A 20,772-nucleotide genomic window follows, 5' to 3' on the forward strand; every position below is an offset into this window, starting at 1 on the left:
CTATTTTATATTTGGTTATTCAATTTCTGTACCTGAATACTGACTTACCTGAAACATATATTTGTATCTTTGTTCTATTGTATTTATCTATACTATGTAATTTGATTCACTCTCCTACAAAATCACCCCAATCATTCTAGAATGATTCTTTCCAAATAGAGCGAGCTATCTATCTATCTATCTATCTATCTATCTATCTATCTATCTATCTATCTATCTATCTATCTATCTATCTATCTATCTATCTATCTATCTATCTATCTATCTATCTATCTATCTATCTATCTATCTATCTATCTATCTATCTATCTATCTGTGATTAGTGATGATAGCTCTATTTTAATAGTTTTTACAATTGTAGTAATTACTTTTTTAAATAATGTAAATTATGTATTGTAATATATATATATATATATTACAATAATTACAATAAATTACAATAATACAGTAATTACATTACCATGTAATAAAAAAATATATGTGTGTGTGTATATATATATATATATATATATATATATATATATATATATATATATATATATATATATATATATATATATATATATATTAATTACATGGTAATTTAGTGTGATTATCATTAAAATCTTAGCAAATATTAAAAATTCTAAATGTCTTCATTTGCACATCATGTAATTATTTGCATTTAAAAAAAAATTATTTGATTGACAACCCTTTTATATATGTGACTCCTCCATACCTTTAAAGAGATGTGTGTGGGGGGTGGGGGGTGGGGGGAACAACAACAGTTTTTGAGTAATAGGTTGAGTATCCAGAACTCTGTAAAATTGCTTTTTGAATATATTATATAAAACCTTTAAAATCATCCAGTGACACCAGCCTGGAAAAATGAATTACAATTGGACAATTCCTCTTTTGAAAAATGACACAGTTAAAGTAATTCACTGCAAGGCTGAGTAACCAAATCCCGCAGTGCTTTCCTCTTACAACTGATCTTTTCCTCCTCAGTCTCTCCTCTCGACTAAGATGTGTAATGTTCATAAAGCTATAGATTATTATAGTGTAGAGTATATTTTTTAGTGAAATGTATGCTTAATGTGATGTGTTTTGTTCAAACTTGCGTAAGTGTTTATTATTGCTGCTGACTCATGCTTTATTTTATTCAGTGTTTTTGTTGCACCAATTTTTTTAAAATCAAATCCTTGTACTGTACAAACATATTTATCAAAGCAAACTCGTTATAGTTTCACATCCAAGTGCATTTTAAATCTTTTTTAAATGTGCAAAGGTAATTGAAATAAGGCTCAAAAGGCCATTGTTCCATTGAGCTGAATGTTTTTTTTGTGTGTATCTGATTCAATATTTGCTCTAGAGCTGTGCAAATAACACCTGCTTTCCTGGTCTGCATACCTCATGTTTTATCTCTGGTGAGCTAACTTTCTAGTATTTACAGCCCACAGTCTGGCCAGTAGGTTGAAATGTGGCAAACATGCTGTTGGAGAGAATCTGACGCAGGTGCAGTGGTGTGTGCCTTGACTCAGAACAAGGTTTTGGTTAACAGAGTGGAAACGCATTCCTCTGCAGGCTGTCATATATAGTAAAAAATGATAGTAAAATTACATTTTTGCAGCGATGTTGTCAAATCATCAGGGGTTTCCCCTCCAATTGTCAGTCATTTTTTCACAGGAAGCTCAAAACAATAAAAATTCAGCTGTATGCTTTTGCCAGGAAAATTTTGGCAGTAGAATAGAAACAAGAGATGCTTTCTGGGAGGGCAACAGGCTAGTGGGATAAAGCCAGGTTGGTTCTGGGTTATGAAGCTCAGATAGGGAAATATTTATTTTGAAACAGAAACACCTCCTAATTTAGTTTTATGCCCACTGACGTCCTCATTAATGGGCTGTAGTTTGGCAAGAGACAGAGAGGGTGGGAGTTAGAGAGAGGGAGGGAAAGTTAGAGAAAAGAGGGTAGATCTGATAAGCTGTGTAGCTGAGCTCGGTTCTGGTCATGAAAGAGTTTGATCTCTGATTAGCCGTCAAATACTTTGCGGTGAATGAAACTTCTGGCAAGCTGTTCTCAGAAGAACTTGTGGAGATTGGAGAGCTTTAGCTGCTTCACTTCAGCAGGATTTTAACTTTCCCATCAGAGCCCTTCTCTCATCCTGCCACCGTTTTGGAGGACAAACCCGACTGGTGGAATGAACCCAGGAGGAAGTAGATAATCTACTACATTCTGGCAGGTGAGACAACTTTAGGGCAGCAGATAAAGAAAAAGAGTTGAAAAAGAGGTTGAATGAGAACATGCGGAGCTTTGTGTTCTTTGAACAGTGTATGGGTGTCTGCACTCTGTTCCTCTAGTACAGTACAGCTGAAGTCACAGTGCATGCTTGAACTCTGATGCTAAGAGCTCTTAATTTGGTGCATCTGATAAAGATTTACCCCTGAGCTTGTTGTTCGTTGTGAAATTTGGTACAGCCCGCTAGATGACCGTTGGACTTTGAATATCTGCAATGCCAAAATGTAAATCTTATTGAAAAAATGTAACTGTGCAGCCTGCTTAATGAAAGAATTTTACAGCTGAAAAAAATAGACTGTGCCATGAAAATATAAAGTGAAAATTTAAACTTCTAAGCTCTGTTATTTTTGTTATTGCTATTGCGTTATAGTGTTACTCTGTTGGGTGGGGAGTGAAATTTGGTTAATCAGGGAGAAAAAACACATTTGGTCATTTATAGACCCCCTTGATAGTGATTTGTGATAATGATGCTATCTTGATTTGACATCGAAAATGTGTTTTTATAGTGTTTTCATGTGACATTGAGGTGACCATTGAAGAAACACAACATTTACATAAACATCAAAAGGAGATTTTCACAGCAATTCCATAGAAGAACCATTCAATGAACTGGTCCTAAAAGAACCATTTTAATAATATTTAAAGAATTTTTCACTATAAATAATCTTTTGTGCCATAAAGGTCCCATCATGGATGTTAAAGATGATAAACCATATGCCAATAAAGAACCTTTATTTTAAAAAGACCAAAAATCCATACAATTTTAGACAACAGATAATGATTTCAGATCATCTTCCTTAAATTGTTAGTTCACCCAAAAATGAAAATTCTGTTTATTAATTACTCACCCTCATGTTGTTCCAAACCCATTTTGTTCATCTTCGGAACACAAATTAAGATTTTTTTTGATTAAATCTAATGACAACTACGCAACTGAAAGTTTGATGCTTCAAAAAGTTCATAAAACCAAACCAGATGCATTGAGTGGTTTAGTCCATATTTTCTGAAGAGACCCAATCACTTTATATGATGAACAGATTTAATTTATGCTTTTATTCACATGTAAATATTCATCAACACACACATCATTTGTGTTAAATGGAAGCTCAAGCATGTTCGCTTGACATGCAAGAACCAATGAGGTTCATTTTCGTTTGAGCTTCCGCAAGAGGTTTGTTCTCGCGCTTCAAGCGGGTTCGGTTGAGCTTCTGTTTATGTTCGATGATCAATGTTTATATGTGAATAAGAGCATAAATTATATCTGTTCATCATATAAAGTGATCGTGGCTCTTCTAAAAAATTTGGACTAACCTGCTCAATTCATATGGATTAGTTTTAAAATCTCTTCATGAACTTTGAAGCGTCAAAGTGTCAGTTGCATAGTTGTCTATGGAGGGACAGAAAGCTCTCATATTTCATCAAAAAGATCTTTATTTGTGTTCCGAAGATGAACAAAAGTCTTATGGGTTTACGGTGAGTACTTAATGACAGAATTTTCATTTTTGGGTGAACTATCTCTTTAAGTTAAAGTGAGCTTTATTCCTGCATTCCGACATAAATTGCAGGACTAGAAATCAGTATCTGTTATCAGCAGTTTTGTTAAATAATGTGTTGTTTTTTCTCTGTATAAACATGGCTTTTGGTTTCACAATTGCCTGTTCTGCTCTTGTGAGATGCCAAATGATATGTTCATCCCACGGGTAAAAGCTGCCATAGTACAAGGGGAGTTGAGAGGTGAGGTAATACTTCTCTATGTGGATTTTAATCTACTGAATATAAACAGGCCAGACTGCACCACTACACAACTTCTTGCACGTAACTGTCAGCATGCTTGTGGCGTCTGTAATACTGGATGTAATATTTGTTGCATGTTGTTTGTCTTTTTAGCAAAGCTATTATGAATAATTTTACCCAATAAATTGGTGGTCTGTTTAATGTCAATATGTTTGGGTGTCCTTTTCATATTTCATCTCTTTACATTATAGCGATAAGCTCTGTCATGTCATGGGGTAAGTTGAACTAGTGGGCAAAACATGAACAATTTACATTCCAAAAAGGTAAATGTTGTTTATATAAAAAGGAAAATTCGGAATATTGACATTTTCAAATTGTGGTTTTTATTTTATTTTTATTTTAGAAAAAAAAAAAAATGTAACAAATAGTTCAGTTTCATTTATAAAGGGGTAGACACACCTAACTCCACTTTGTCCTATGAATCATATACAGTGCCATTTTTCTTGTCACTAAAATTAAGACAAAGCAGCAGTCTAACAGGAACAAGAGTTAATTCATGATCATCATTCATAATGTCATAGGCTGCTTTCCCTCAAACCTGCATCATGGCTAAACAAACAGCGCTACTGTTTGCCATTCTGTTTATCCTCCAATACTAATGCAGGGAATTCCATGGTAAGTAGTTTGGAAGTAATATGATGAGAACAAAAGAGCTAAAGAATGCAGATTCCTAATTAACTGTGGAAAATAGCAAAACTATTGTATAGGGCCGATGCAGTTTTGCAAAGTGCATGATGCTTTTGGAATAAAGCTAGGGCAAGAGGAAATCAGGAAATGTGCTTGTGTTTTTGTAGCCCATTACAGGAAGGTGCACCAGTCTGTGCCTGCCAGGCCGATGACGACTGAGCGAGGTATAGTATCTTGCGTGCGTCATCGTATTTTGTACAGGTTTCACTTCTACTGTATGTGACATAGAGATCCGCTTCTCACTTCTCAGATAATCAACACTTCTGTTCGGTTCTGTTGTGTTTGGTGGTCTAAAAATAAGATGACCGAACTTATCACGGTTTAAATAGTGTTATGATATGAAGAGTTTTTATACAATGATGTCAACAGTTTGTTTATGCTAGACACAATTTATTGTGGGGTCACAGGAGTTGTATTTTTGTAGTAATGTCAATGCTTCTTTGCTTTTTTCCCCATAGTTATTTTAGTAATGCATCCTACAATCAATGATTGTGGTTTAAAATCACTTTGTGGAATCAAATTTAGCTATTATAATCCATTAAAATGCCTTCTTATACCTAACTCACATCGACTCCATAGGTGCATAAAGTCTGGAAAATTCTTTTAGAAATGCCGAATGTAATTTAATGGACTCTGATGGCAGGTCTGCTGCTGTCTCCTCAGATGTGGATGGCATTCATAAAAAGAGAGGCCTGGTTGCAGTCAGGCTGCCCAAGAAAGGGCTGAAAGCCCTGTAATGATGAAGAACCTTTCAGAGGAGGGTCTTTTAACTTACATTACAATGATGAACGGACCAAGCTTACGGGAAAACTGAGGACACAGCGTTTTAGGAGCACTTCTGTTGGTTCCAGTGCCTTAGCAAACATTATTTGCTAATATTTATGTTTTTTTATATAGGTTCTATCGATGGGTTTTGACTTTCATTGTTACTATGGATTCACCATATTCCATTGCAAATTTATTTGGTTTTCTTGTGTTGATATTGATCATTACATACATTAATTTCACAGATGAGTTAGCAGGATTGACTTCAGTATAATGTTGTAAGGATGAAAATCAACAAAGACTTTTGCTTTCCCGTTCCAAAACCTTCCAAGGGCCATTTGGAATTCCTAAAGGTAAAGAGATGCTGATAGTGAGCCTGTAGACCAAGATGTACATCGGGGGTCTACTAATTGTCACACCTTTAGTACAGTGAGGGAAGCTGTAATTTGCTGATTGGTCAAATCTTTTTCTTAGGGTACTCTTGCTTTTCCTCCTCTTTTCTTTGTCTCTTCTTCTTGGGGGGCTTCTCCTATCTACCTGAGCTCTGCCTTCCTCTACACTTTCTCCCTCTCTCGCTCACTCTCTCTTTCTCTAAGGTAACTGGGTACAGTTAATGCTATATGATTTTTATCATCTCATACATCTATTTTGTAACTGTTTCAAGTGTAACCATAACCAGATATTGCCATTAAACCCTTTCAATTACAAATGATGTGCTTACTAGTTTTGATGTAGTATTAAAGGTCCCGTTCTTCGTGATCCCATGTTTTAAACTTTAGTTAGTGTGTAATGTTGTTGTTAGAGTATAAATAAAATCTGTAAAATTTTAAAGCTCAAAGTTCAATGCCAAGCGAGATATTTTATTTAACAGAAGTCGCCTACATCGAACGGCCAGTTTGGACTACATCCCTCTACTTCCTTCTTTAATGACGTCACTAAAACAGTTTTTTGACTAACCTCCGCCCACAGGAATACACAAGAGTTGCGTTTGTAGAGTGTGTTTGTCGCCATGTCGTCGAAACGCTGTTATTTTCATCCTGCAGTCCAATCACCGGGTCTGATTCCGGCTCAAATTGATAGGGTTAAATTAAAGACGTGTTTACAATAACACTGAGCGCGTGCATCTCCACGTTATGGTAAGAGGCGTGACCTTTCCGGGCATGGTGCGCTCAGCTGCTGTCGAATCACAACACAGGAACCGCTGGCACAATCAGAACTCGTTACGTATTTCTGAAGGAGGGACTTCATAGAACAAGGAAGTCATCAGCCCGTTTTTATGACAGTGGAAACAGCGGTATACAGATAAGTAAATTATGTGAAAAATACTGTGTTTTTTTACACGCGAAACATGAACACGTTATATTGCACACTATAAACACAATCAAAGCTTCAAAAAAACACGAAAAATGGGACCTTTAAGAATCATGTGCTACCTATTGCAATACTCTTCCACATATTTTGCTATTATAACTGCACTTATTTCCGTCATTGGTATAAGTAGCAGTGGGTGGTAATTGACAAGAAATGTACGTTTTATATCATCTTGCTAATAACGTTTCTTTAGTCATTTGGCAATCCTGCAGCCCGAACCACTGCAGGAAAACCACACTTATAGCTTTATTCAGGAACTGGATAAGGCTGCAACAAGATACAGTAGATAAAACCATTGTTGTAGTGAAGGCTTTGTAGTACATGCTTTTATGTCAAGTGTTCTTTGATGCAACCACTGAAAAGCTTTTATGCAGCTGGGTCATTCCATGTCAACTCAACCAAAGGTCCCCAGCTAAAAATTTTCATTTTGATCTTTTTTTTTTTTTTTCTGGTGAAAAAAAATACATAATACACAAATGAAGAAAGCCAAAATATAAAATGTTATGAATATATATACTTAGTAATTAACTGTTTTGTTGAGGGGGTCAAAATGACAATTTTCACGTGAGATTTGGAGCCATTCTATTAGGGCCTGAGCACCGATGGTTTGAGGACCCTATTGTAATTGCTCAGTCAATTCTTCTTCTTCTCCGAAATAATCACATTTTTGAGGGCCTAAACATGCTCAAAAACTCATGAAACTGCACACGCGTCAGAAGTGGTAAAAAATGTACGTCTGATATGGGTTTCGGAATTAGGTGTGGCAAAATGGATTGATAGCACCACCTACAAAATTTCAATTAAGCGCCTTTCACGCTACGTTTCACGTTCAAGTATGCAATTCGGTAGACATATGTAATAGCCCAATACCTACAAAAAAGTCCCTGGGTGCAAAATCTGAAAACCCAACAGGAAGTGAGATATAATTTTCTCTGCAAAATTTTTGCTGTTTTTGCCATTTCCAGACGTTGTAATTTAACAAACCCCTCCTAGAGCTTTAATCAGATCAACATCATATTTGGTCAGTCTACGGCCTTTGCGATGTTAAATTGTGAAGATCTTGAGTTTTCGCTGAAGGGCGTGTCCATGGAGGCCCGACAAAGTTCGATATTTTGCCATGAGACAGGAAGTTATTGTAATTCGGGCATACAATGTTGGATCTGGCCCAAACTTCACATGTTTTATTAGAGTCCTGGCCTGAAGACATCTTCATAACAATAATCAGTTACAGTCATAGCGCCACCTGTGGGCAACAGGAAATGACATGTTTTACACTGTGATTAACTCCTCGTAGAGATTTAACCAGATCAACATAATACATGATCAGTCTAATCTTAAGGCCTTAGTGACGTTAAATTGTGAAAATCTTGAGTTTTCACTGAAGGCCGTGTCCGTGGCTGCCTGACAAAATTTGATGTTTCGCCATGAAAGTGGAAGCTGTTGTAACTCAGACATACAATGTCCGATCTGCCCCAAACTTCACATGCGTGATAAGAGTCCTAGCCTAAAGATATCTACATGCAAATATTCAGTTAGTCATAGCGCCACCTGCGAGCAACAGGAAATGGGATGCTTTACACTGTAATTCACTCCCAGAAACACATTTCAATATGCCACGAAGTACCAAACATGTTGGAAACACGTTAAATCATGCAACACTTGGCTGAGTGCTACTGTATGCGATTAACGCCACAAAACAGGAAGTTGTTGTAACTCAGGCATACAATGTCGATCTGCCCCAAACTTTACATGTTTGATAATAATCCTGGCCTGAAGACATCTACATGGCAATATTCAGTTACAGTCAAAGTGCCACCTGTTGGCAACAGGAAATGTGGCATGTCAAAATGACTTTGCCATAATTCTCCTTTATTTACTCGCTTGCATGTCGCCCACTGTTCACAGTTTTCCAAAGGACAGCGGGTGGTGGTAAGCCCGGGTGCGAGGGCCCTTTCATCGCTGCTTGCAGCTTTAATTGTCATTGAGATTGGTAGGTATATTAGTAAAATCTGTTTACTTTAGCAATGTTTGTTAGATTATATGCCAACAATTATTGTGTTTTGTTCCCCCAAGTTTTCATGCCTGTTTCTCAAGATAAGATATTAGATATATCTTAATATCCTTTTAGATTCTGGTTCTTATCAAACTTTGCTTTTGATATCTTCATTTTAAAGGCTCTATATGGTTCAGTCCCATAGATATGGAGATCTTAAAGGGTCGGTTCATCCAAAAATGAAAATTCTCTCATTAATTACTCACTCTCATCTTATGTCTTTTCAAACCCGTAAGACTTTCAGTCATCTTTGGAACACAAATGAAGATCTTTTTGATGAAATCTGAGAGCTTTCTGTCCCTCCATAGCCAGCTATGCAAATGAAACTGACGCTTCAAAAAGTCCATTGAGAGATCGTAAAACTAATCTGTAGGAATTGAGCGGTTTAGTCCAGATTTTTTGAAGAGACACGATTGCTTTATATGATGAACAGTTTGAATTTAGGCTTATATTCACATATAAACATTCATAAACTCGCACATCAGTTGTGGTAACAGAAGCTCAAGCATGTTTGCTTGACGTGTGAGAACCAATGAAGTTCATTCTCATGTGTTACGCAGCACGTTTGAGCTTCCGTCATGCAGGTTTGGCTGAGGTTCTTTATGTTCGTTTATAAATGTTTATATGTAAAAAATATAAAATTATATATTTTATTACTTTAATGCTTCTTGAGTTACAGGCATGCAAACTGAGGGCAAAAAACAGAACAATTTTGAACTGTCACCTTTGGCATATAATGCAACAAAGATTGCTAAAGTCAACAGATTTAACTGATAGACCTACCAATCTCTATGTAAAAATAAAATAATGATGCTGCCATCTTTCTAAAGTCATTTTTACCCCCCTTTTGGCTCCAAATCCCAAGTGAAATTTGTCATTTTGACCTCCCTCTACAAAATAGTGGCTTACTCAGTAAATATACACATTCATGACATTTAAAGGTGCCCAAGAATGCTTTTTCACAAGATGTAATATAAGTCTAAGGTGTCCCCTGAATGTGTCTGTGAAGTTTCAGCTCAAAATACACCATAGATTTTTTTTAATAAATTTTTTTAACTGCCTATTTTGGGGCATCATTAACTATGCACTGATTTTTTTTCAGCGCGCCACCCCTTTAATTCGCGTGCTCCCTGCCACACGAGCTCTCGATTATGTTACAGCACATTTACAAAGTTCACACAGCTAATATAACCCTCAAATGGATCTTTACAAGATGTTCGTCCTGCATGCTGTATGCATGCTTCGAATTATGTGAGTAAAGTATTTATTTTGATGTTTATATTTGATTCTCTATGAGTTTGAGGCTGTGCTCCGTGGCTAACGGCTAATGCTACACTGTTGGAGAGATTTATAAAGAATGAAGTTGTGTTTATGAATTATACAGACTGCAAGTGTTTAAAAATGAAAATAGCGACGACTCTTGTCTCCGTGAATTCAGTAAGAAACGATGGTAACTTTAACCTCATTTAACAGTACATTAGCAACATGTTAACGAAACATTTAGAAAGACAATTTACAAATATCACTAAAAATATCATGCTATCATGTCAGTTATTATTGCTCCATCTGCCATTTTCGCTGTTGTTCTTGCTTACCTAGTCTGATGATTCACCTGTGCAGATCCAGACATTACTGGCTGTCCTTGTCTAATGCCTTTCATAATGTTGGGAACATGAGCTAGCATATGCAAATATTGGGGCGTACACCCCTACTGTTATGTAACAGTCAGTGTTATGTTGAGATCCGCGTGTTTTCCGGAAGTCTTTTAAACAAATGAGATTTACGTAAGAAAGAGAAAGCAATGGAGTTTGAAACTTAATGTATGTCTTTTCCATGTACTAAACACTTGTTATTCAACTATGCCGAGGTAAATTCAAATTTTGAATCTAGGGCACCTTTAAATGGTTGGCTTTCATCACTATTTATCTTTGTCTTTCTTCGAAAAAAAAAAAAAAAAAAAAAGATTTACAAAATCAAAATTTTGAGCTGGGGAAGTTTCCGAAATTTAATTGATTTGACACAGAATGACCCAGCTGAGTTCGCTGATGCACTAAATGTTCAATTAGCGATAAAAGCTTGTTGTAGTGTTTGGAGACGTATGTTTGCTTTCAGCAGAACTATCTTTGGAGGACATTTGGCCCTCAGATTCCTGTGGCATGATAGTTCAGTAAAGAATGAAATTGACAATGTTGTGTCACTGGGGGTGTATGATGACATGTTCCGCAGAGGCAGATAAGTGTTTTCCACAGCCTGTTAAATTTGACAGTGTACTGTGAAAACAGCATGCCTAAGTGTATTGGTCACGGTGAATGTGCCACCACCATAAGTTTAGGAAGGCTATAAGTGGCTGTTTTTAGAATGCTAACATATAGATCTTTTGCTGTTGATTTCTCGTGTTCTTGTCATTTTTTTTAAAAGAATATTTGTATTTATCTTTAATTTATTTTTTTTAATCAGTTTTAGTTTTAGTAATACTTCAACTTCAACTTATTTTATTTCAGTTATTAGCCAAGGCAAGTTTAAGTTTTTCATCTAATATATTTGATTTTATTAGATTTTACTTCGGTTTTGTTTCAGTTAACAAAAACAATTTAATAGTTTTAGTTACAATAAAGTTACATCTAAAGCTGTATGATATTTGTGTCAGGAACGGATTCGTCATTATTCACTGGAAAATCTTGCCATCCACCATAGCTCTGAAATTTTATTCATGCTTTTGCATGTCAAACTTTTATGCTGAAATGTTAAAGTACTGGTTTATATGCCTCTTTTTACTGTATGACTATTTTTACCGCCTAGACTTACTCATTTACTTTTCTATAGAGAGGCAAAAGGGAGCAGCATTTACAGAAAACTGTGCTAACATCTGTTCAAACCTCTGTGTACCTTGAAGGACGGTCGCTAGCACACCTGAAGCATGACTATGCCTGTTCTTTTAACTGCATATATAAGCCTTGAGTCCACAGAGAGTCACTGAGGCAATATGACTTAAATATAATGGGTATGATGATAGGCAGATAAGTGACTTGAGGTGGAGCTTTTTCCCCTCATATAGGAGCACATTAACTCACTGGGAGTGTCTCCTTAGTCATCAAATTACCACTCGCTCTCTCTCTTTCAGCCAAAGAAACAGCATGAAGAAAAAATGAATAACCGAATCGATGACAGCTGGTGTAATATGTGTGTTATTTCACAGTCCTCTCACCCTTAGAAGCCCCCCTGTCTCTGTCTTATTACACCTGATGACAGTGAGATGTTTTAATGCCCTAGTTAAAACAGTGAATGACCCTGTGTAATTGAAATCAATAAAGTTTCTGCAGCAGTTTGTGCTTAGCCCCACACTTTGTGTTAAATAATATGAGTGGGCTTGGCCAGGCTTCAGCGCTGCCACACATTCTGCACTCCTGCAGGAAAGTCATCAAAATTCCTCAAACTTGGTGATGTTGCTCTACAGCTACAGCTACAGGGACGGAAGTGCCCAATTAAACTTGATTAATGTTGGATTGCTCATTTTGTTTTTCTTCTCTTGTCTTTTTTCCACATTTCTCTCCTCTCCCATATTTTTCTTCTTCTCGGATACAGCCACAACCAGAGGACGACAACGTTCAGGCATCCTGTGACGGGACATATCTCCTCAGAAAACACTGAGTTCATTTTACAGGACCAGTAAGTGCTTCTCTTCCTTTTATCTGCATGAAATGTACTTTAGGATGCACACTCCCTGTTTTCTCTGAGGACACGTTTTCAATGCAGGTTGTTTATATGGTTAACCAAGATCTAAAGGGGCTTTGATTAAATGATTAGCTGCAAAAGTTTTGAATTCTTTAACAGATGTGTTAGTAATTGGATGTATAATAATGATTCATGAGCCGTCATATGCCTGTGCTGGAATGTGCAAATCAGCTGGAAGTTTCTAGAGAGAATGGTAATGATGGCCATTACTGTTATTGCATTTTCTATTTTGGAGCTGTATTTGATTTAAATTGATTTAAATTGTAGATATATGGTAATCTGTGCTTTATTTTGACCACAAAGCAGGTACATACAGTGTTGAGAAAGATAATTTGAAACTCTAGCTATAACAACTAAAAATAAATGAGTGAACTACATTTTGCTATTTCCAAATACAAAAATTCTTTCATGAAACTCTAGATGGCACAGGCTAATAGGTCCTTTAACTAAACCTGCTCATAATCACATCGTTATCTATAGGACACAGCTGATTGGTTCCTGCTGTATCAGTAACCAATGAGCTTGCGTGCTCAACCTTCAAAATACTTTGGTAGCATTGCCTTAGCAGTGCAGTGCACTTCAGAAACCCTCCACCTTCCCCAGCTCCACCTGTATAGATCTGCTATGGGTAATTCATGTACGCTATATTTTTGCAGCAGCAGCATCTCTTAATTGCTCACAGCAGTGTGTCGCGTATGTATTGGCAGTAGCAAGTCCCGTACTTGCTCTGCAGCAGCAGCAATAAAAGCAACAGCAGCAGCATAGCAGATCTATTCCGCCAAGATCAAGCAAACATACAACATTGTCATACCCATTACCATACCAAACACTCCAAGAGTTGTCATGACAGAACTAAATTCCTTGACAAAAAAAGTTTTCAGATTGAATTGAATGTTATGAGGGAGAAAGATTGAGAGTCATACAAAGATAATAAAGACATACTGTACAGTAAGTAGACAACAAGTTTTGTGTTCTTCACGATGGTAAAACATGCAGCACTAGTGTTGTCTGAATTGTAAACAAGATCAAATTCTTTTAATCATTTGATCAAAAGACTTACAAATGAGTTTCAAACTTAGGTTGTATCCGGATATTCATATTTCCATACTATATAAGTAGATCAAGAACATTACGTGAAAAGAGTAGTATGTCCGATACACAGTATTCATAAAATGATAGACAAAAACATAGATATCTACATGCAGATACCTCATTTAACTGCTCCAGACACATCAACTCATCCACCATATTGGAATGGCCAACATTTCATTCCCAAAGAAATTGGATAACCTTTCACAGTTGAGAGTGTTTATAATCAGTTCATTGCTTTCATTAGAAGCTTAGAGCAGTTTGTCTGTTCTCTGATGATCAATAATATTATAAGAGCTTTAACCAAAATGTTTTAGCACATGCAGAATTAACTAACATTAATGATAAACTAAATCCTATGAAAATCATCTGCTGTAGTCTATTGCAGATATAGATAAATGTGAATAACTATGGTTGCAGATGCACAGTTAACTTGCTTTCAAGTGCTTACAGACTGGCTTTGACCATTCCAATATTGGTGGATGGCTTACATATAGCGGCCCATAGAAACAGTCACTAATGAGGCATTTATGTATACATATCTATTAGCAAAAAGTACCTGGATGGCCTACTATTTCTGGCGAGATTGTGAAGTGTGCATCCAATGGACAACTTGCGATCCTATGAGGCCACTGGAGAGGATTTGTGAATGGTAGTAAAGCGACGCAACTAACACTGGTAGGGCACGTGACAATGACAACATGATGAATGTAGTACTGCCAGATTACATTCATACTATATAGAACATATAGCCGTGAAGTAAGTACTTATTCAAAAAGAGAACGTATCTAGAGAGTATGCAATTTTTGGATGCAGCCTTAAGCTGCGTTTCCACCGAAATTACCCAGAACAATTTGCCCCCCCCCCCCCCCCCAAAGACCTGTTGCTAGCTGCGTTTCCATAACGGTCTAAAGTACCGTGAAGACAGTCCGGTGACGTAGGACTGTGTGCGACTTTCCAGTTCCCGCTGGAATTCATAAAGCCTGAACCTCATCGTCTGTCCATCGGTCGTATTTTTTAAACTCCATTCTTGATTCGAATAGCAAACAACTATTATTGCACGCACCGCAACAGACTTTAAAAAACGATGGATTGAAATAAAATGCTGTGTGGAGTCAACCAATCAAAATGCTGCGTGAACTCAACCAATCAGCATGTTCAGCACCCATGTCCTACCCCCGAAAGTTCCAGAATTTTGAAAAAGTACTACTTAGCGAGCAGGTACTTTCCACCCCAAAGTTCCTAGTTCCTGGGGAAAATTCCTGCGGTGGAAACACGGCTTTAGTTACCGTTTTGAATCGATCAAGTGACTTTCATGTCGAACTCACAATGAACAGAGAACCAGGGGAAATCAACAAGGAACTGGAATCATTAAGTGGATTTGGAGGCTTGTGTGAAGTGTTGTTGATTTGTCATTATCAACAATTATAATTAGTCATATTACAATATTTTTAATAATTGCTTATTTTCTTCACTATTCCATTAAAATGTGCACCACTGCACCTGTTCCTCTCCTCCTTCTCTCCATTCATTTCTGTTACTTCCCATATGTCAGTAAGCTGAGCTGGGATTTCTACCTCATCAGTGCTGTGAGGGTTAAGAGAGCTCAGATTTACATGCCCCGCTGAGACAGATCTCATTCTGTTACTCGCTAACGCTAGAGGAAAGAGCAGGCCGAGGGTTTGCTGTTTATTTTGAGTATTCTGCTGCCTGCTGAAACAAAACCAGGTGAAAACTGTTACGAAGCTCAGCCGCCTACCTCGATTTCCCTATTATCACTCCATGTGCTCCATATAGAAGTAGGCTCATGGATTCTGAATGTTGGGCTCTCGTAGGAATATCGCACACGGCCGTCAAGACCATTTCTCATGCCGATGACAGGTAAGTAAATGTTGCTGCCAAGGTTGATTGATGCTTCTCATTAGGGGCACAGTGCGTGCAGGCCCTGTGCCAGGTTCGGGCTCAGATTAACCACCGTCGGGAGAAGCCAGAAGAGTCACTTGAGCATTGTGTCACAGGTGATCAAGTTATTAGTTTACCAGCTTACAAACCTCTTGTTTGAGTGCCCAAGAGGTAAAGATCATGGCCAAATGTGTTAAAGAGTGAGAGAGGAAGTTTGCAGCTGTGTCGATAAGGCGGTGAGACTTTTAATGTAGTGTTGGCTCTAGAATGCCTGTGGTTTGTAGAAGTGAGAGATAGTGAAGTTACAGGACATAACTGGAATACTTACCACTCCTGGCTGCTCATAAGAGCTATTTTAAGCACAGGTCCGGCCTCATTTGCTCTTCTCTCTCCATCAACCCGGCCTTTTCCTTTAGCAATCTAGCAGTGGAAACTAACCTCACCCTGACAGCTGTGATAAGTGCTGATCTGTGGGAAAAGCATTATGAAATATGTCAGCAGAGACATATCAACATCATTCATCCTAACTGAAATGTTGCTGAAGGTTGCCAGGGATATGAGTTAGCAAGTTGTAGATCCTGAATTCTGGGGATATAGTGTTTGCGGTGACCTGTCGGCACAGACACACCCTGCCTAAATATGTAGTATGCTGATATTTCAGTTCATCTGAGTGCCCTTAATAGCGCTGCATAGTCTTACCCCTCCTCAGTGAAGGGCTAAAATGTGTGCTGTGATCCCATTGGTGGTGATGTCAGTGGAAATGTGTGCAGTGATAGAAGTGTTCTGATCCCCTGGTAGTGCAGTACTATTGATCTGAATGGCTAATCTGAGCACAGTGCACATCTCAACAACATTAGGGCATGGTGCATTGTCTGCCACAAAGGCTGACTACTTTTTTTGTATGCATTATTCATTCCTCTAATGACCAAACTGTGCAAACACTTGGTAAGACTTTTATTAACAAAATTAAGAAACATTAGTACATTATATAATACTTAACACATCACTTAATGTACATAGTATGAAAAGTTAATTTCATTTCAAACAGTTGATGGACCCCACTGACTTCCATAGAATTTTTTTTTCTCCATACTATGGAAGTCAATAGCTATGTTTCCATCCACCTATTTTCATGCTCATTTTGGGATGTTGCATAAAAAACGATGTATGGAAATGCCAAGATGTGCATAAATTCTTAAATTGTGCATAAAAAATATATGCGCTCAACCGAGTCTGATCACTTTTTTTATGCGATATAAAAACATGCTCATAAACTATGATAATAAATTCTTTTAAACGCATCAAAAAAACATGTGACTTTGCGATGGGACGCCATAACTGGATCAACCAGCGGACTGATCTCATTGCACAGCATCTGAAATGCGGTTTTGGTCATTCTATAATGCTTGATGAAAGGTCTGTTGTTAAAGTGGTTCGGTATAATTCCCTCCCAGAAGCGCCTCACACGATTGCGTTCTGAATGCAAGATAATATTGACAGCATTTATTGTGTTTCATCTGCGCTCTCTGAGGTGCAAGTAATTAAATTATTATATACAAAAATTATTACGTACAATGGCTTCTACTGTAGCAACTTATTTTTCTTAGCGCCATCAGGAAGTGACGATTTTGTTCTCTACGACTCGCTGGATGGAAATTTGCAAAATTATTTTATGCGATATTCCAAATTTGTGCACAATTTACAGGGTTAGTTCACCCAAAAATGAAAATAATGTCATTTATTACTCACCCTCATGCTGTTCCTTACCCTTAAGACCTTTGTTAATCTTCGGAACACAAATTAAGATATTTTTGTTGAAATCCGATGGCTCAGTGAGGCCTGCATAGCCAGCAATGACATTTCCTCTCTCAAGATCCATTAATGTACTAAAAACATATTTAAATCAGTTCATGTGAGTACAGTGGTTCAATATTAATATTATAAAGTGATGAGAATATTTTTGGTGTGCCAAAAAAAACAAAATAACGACTTATATACATTTACATTTACATTTATTCATTTGGTATCACTTATATAGTGATGACTGATTTCAAAACACTGCTTCACAGCTTCGGAGCGTTATGAATCAGCGTGTCAAATCAGTGGTTCGGAGCGCCAAAGTCACATGATTTCAGCAGTTTGGCGGTTTGACACGCGATCCGAATCATGATTCGACACAAAAGATTCATAACGCTTCATTTTTGGGTGAACTATCCCTTTAAGCCTGATGTAATGTTTGTTAATGACTTATTGAACAAAAAATCTATATATAAAAAATGATATTGCTATATTATCATTATGTCATCATATTGGAGGATATGACTTTATATTATATATAAATATTTTTAATTATGATTGATTATGATTTAATAATGATCAGTTTTCTGATGGAATAAAGTCATCACTAACAAAACATACTGTCAGAATGCCATGATTTCTGAATTTGTTCATCATTCAGTACCATACATTAAAGTACTACTGTATGTGATTCCATCCTCATGGTGCTTTTTTTGATAGAAGTCTAACAAAAATCGTTGTATCATCGTATAAAGTAAGTGGAGCTCATTATATACCGCTGTATGCTAAATATTATATAACGTAACCAGGTTAGTGGGTCTGAAGCTCCCCCACTGTGGAGCTCTGAGCATTTGGGAGCAGAATGTGGTCTTTTTTTATTAGCCTGAGTTCTTGCTGGCCTTTAGCTGGGATCTTTCTCATCTCTCCAGCATAAAATACAGGCCCTGTGTGCCCATCCATTCAAAAGACAGTGCAGGTAAATAATATGAAAGCCTAGATAAAACACTAGTAAGTCCCAGGGTACAAAGATACTTCAGAAATGTTGGACAGGAGCCAGTTTGTGAGGTGAAAAATGAGGTGGAGAAAGAAAGCAGCGCTGTTCCAGTCCGCAGCTCTTTCCATGACAATGCTGCTGTAGCCTCCTGCTGTTTTGATGTTGTACACAGGCTACAAACACCTCCTGACTCTTTCACACTACAGGAACTCCTCACATTCCTCAGGGAAAGAAAAGCTGTTTATGGTTTTGTTGAGGGTATGTCTGTGTGTGCGCATGTGTCAGTTTTTGGACAGGGTTATTGTGTTTTACCGAAAGCTCCAGCACCCATGAAAAGCGTGGAGTCAGCCTGACATGTGGCTTGGAAATCTGCTTGCTTTGGTGAGTTTTAGCAGAATAATCAAAAAAAGATATATATAATTTTTTTTTAGATTGATGACCTTGTTAAGTTGCATCATGCATTTATTTTCTTGCTGGTTTATTTTCTGTTATCAGCACTCATACTTGTAGCTTGTACCAACAAAAACTGTTAAAACCTCAGAGTCATATGTGATAGACATATGTAATATATTAATTTTAGTTTTGTTTTATAATACATTTATTGGGTTATAACAGAATATTATGTTTCTTGCAGTCTATGAAATAACCGGGTGTTATGCATGCATACAAGCAGGCTTAGACAGTGAAAAAACAAAAAAATAAGTAAATAATAGTAATAATAATAATAAACATTAAGGGCCAGATTTACTAACAGCTTGCGCCAACACAAACCCTCTTTTGGTATTAAAAAACTACTGTCAGAATTTACTAAGGACATGCAGTGCAAAATTAGTGCTGAAAAGGCATGGACTGAGTTGTTTTTGCGGCTGACCTTATTGCATATGCACACAACATGATTTACTAATGTTTGCGCTAGTCAATTTACTGGTATTTGCGACATTATTTAACGCCCCAAAAAAGCATGTCTTAACCCTTTTTGCGACATGGTTGCAATTGTTGCTGCTAGGAGAAGACACCGCAGAGAGAAGGGAGAAAATATTTTCCACTCGTATTAATTTCTTTGGAATGCCAGAGGAAGACATTAGCTGTATATTACATGTAATAAGTTGCGCATGTGTCGACCTGCACCTGATGAGCATCAGCTCTGCTTATTTGCGACCAAACGCTAATTTTCACTGCTCTTGGTAGATTGCGTTAGTCATTATTTAAATGATTTGACTGCGTATGTGTTCTTTAATTTCACATCAGCTGTAGATCACGCGCAAAACTTGCCACTCCTATCAGCGCATTTGTGGAATTGCGCTCTCACGCTAATTTGACCCGTTTAGTAGTAGAAATGTAAATGACAATTTCTTATATATAATATATAATAGATCACATAAATAATACGAATAATTTAATAAATACTAGTAAATTAATGTTTTTATTAGTGGTGCAACAGATCACAAAACTCTCGGTTCGGATCACGGTACGATTTAGCCTATTATTTTTTTCCTGCATGTCATGTCCAGTGCTCCGTATTTTTCAGATCAGCAAAAAAAAAACAAAAAAAAATTGTAAGAACAGTTACAAATAGGTCTAACAGTAGTCTAGTATTCAGGTACAGAAATGTAATAATTAATATAAATATCAATACAGTTGTAATTAGACTGCATGCATAGTGTTCACTTTATAAATTAAATATAGATTAATAATTGTTAAAGTTGTTTTGTTGTTAGACAATTAATGACATGGCATTTATTTTTAGGCTGCTGTCACTAAATGCACAAATACGAATGCATGGAACCGATATGATGAAACTCATCTGATTTCATTCTCAAGTTATCCCGACTGTTTAGTTTCACTTAAGACTTTATAATCGTAATGTATACAAGAATACTTGTGGAGATGGGGATTTTGAGATCATTTTGTGTATATGTGTCTGTTCAAGCTCAAGGAGTCGAATTTTGTCTCTTCTATAACTTTACCTATATAATGGCTAAATGCAGTTAATCCGCGAATCACACGCGTTCCGAACCGTGGGGCCTGGTTCGTACGGATCACGAATCAACTATGATCCACAAAATCAGTCATATTCTGCATGTTACAGCTCTATTAAACAGCTTTTCCCTAAGTTTCTCCCCTCACATTGGGTCAATTACACCCTTATGTCCCAAGTGTGTTATTTGATGTATGAAGCTGATGATTTAAGAGCAGTACGTTTTTCCACTTATCTGCTCTCTCAGCGTGTTCTAGATTCAACCCACTCATACATTCACTATATGTGTCCACACTTTCAGTGAGATGTCAGAGATGGTGTGAGTTTCAGATGGTT

At 37.0% G+C, this 20,772-nt stretch overlaps 1 protein-coding gene across 17 annotated transcripts in view; it reads left to right on the forward strand.

Annotated features, from left to right (window-relative positions):
• The window catches only part of plekha7b (pleckstrin homology domain containing, family A member 7b), a 138,109-nt gene that overhangs the window by 53,505 nt on the left and 63,832 nt on the right, over window positions 1-20,772 (forward strand). For 16 of the 17 annotated variants that reach the window (XM_048184133.1, XM_048184132.1, XM_048184136.1 and 13 more), the window contains one exon: window positions 12,527-12,610. In XM_048184133.1, coding sequence (XP_048040090.1) covers window positions 12,527-12,610 — 84 coding nt within the window. Of the gene's footprint in view, window positions 1-1,921; window positions 2,219-12,526; window positions 12,611-20,772 lie in introns of those variants that run through there. The other variant, XM_048184145.1, reaches the window with a different exon arrangement.

The sequence above is a fragment of the Megalobrama amblycephala genome, linkage group LG3 (genome assembly GCF_018812025.1).
Source record: "Megalobrama amblycephala isolate DHTTF-2021 linkage group LG3, ASM1881202v1, whole genome shotgun sequence".
NCBI classification, from domain to species: Eukaryota; Metazoa; Chordata; class Actinopteri; order Cypriniformes; family Xenocyprididae; genus Megalobrama; species Megalobrama amblycephala.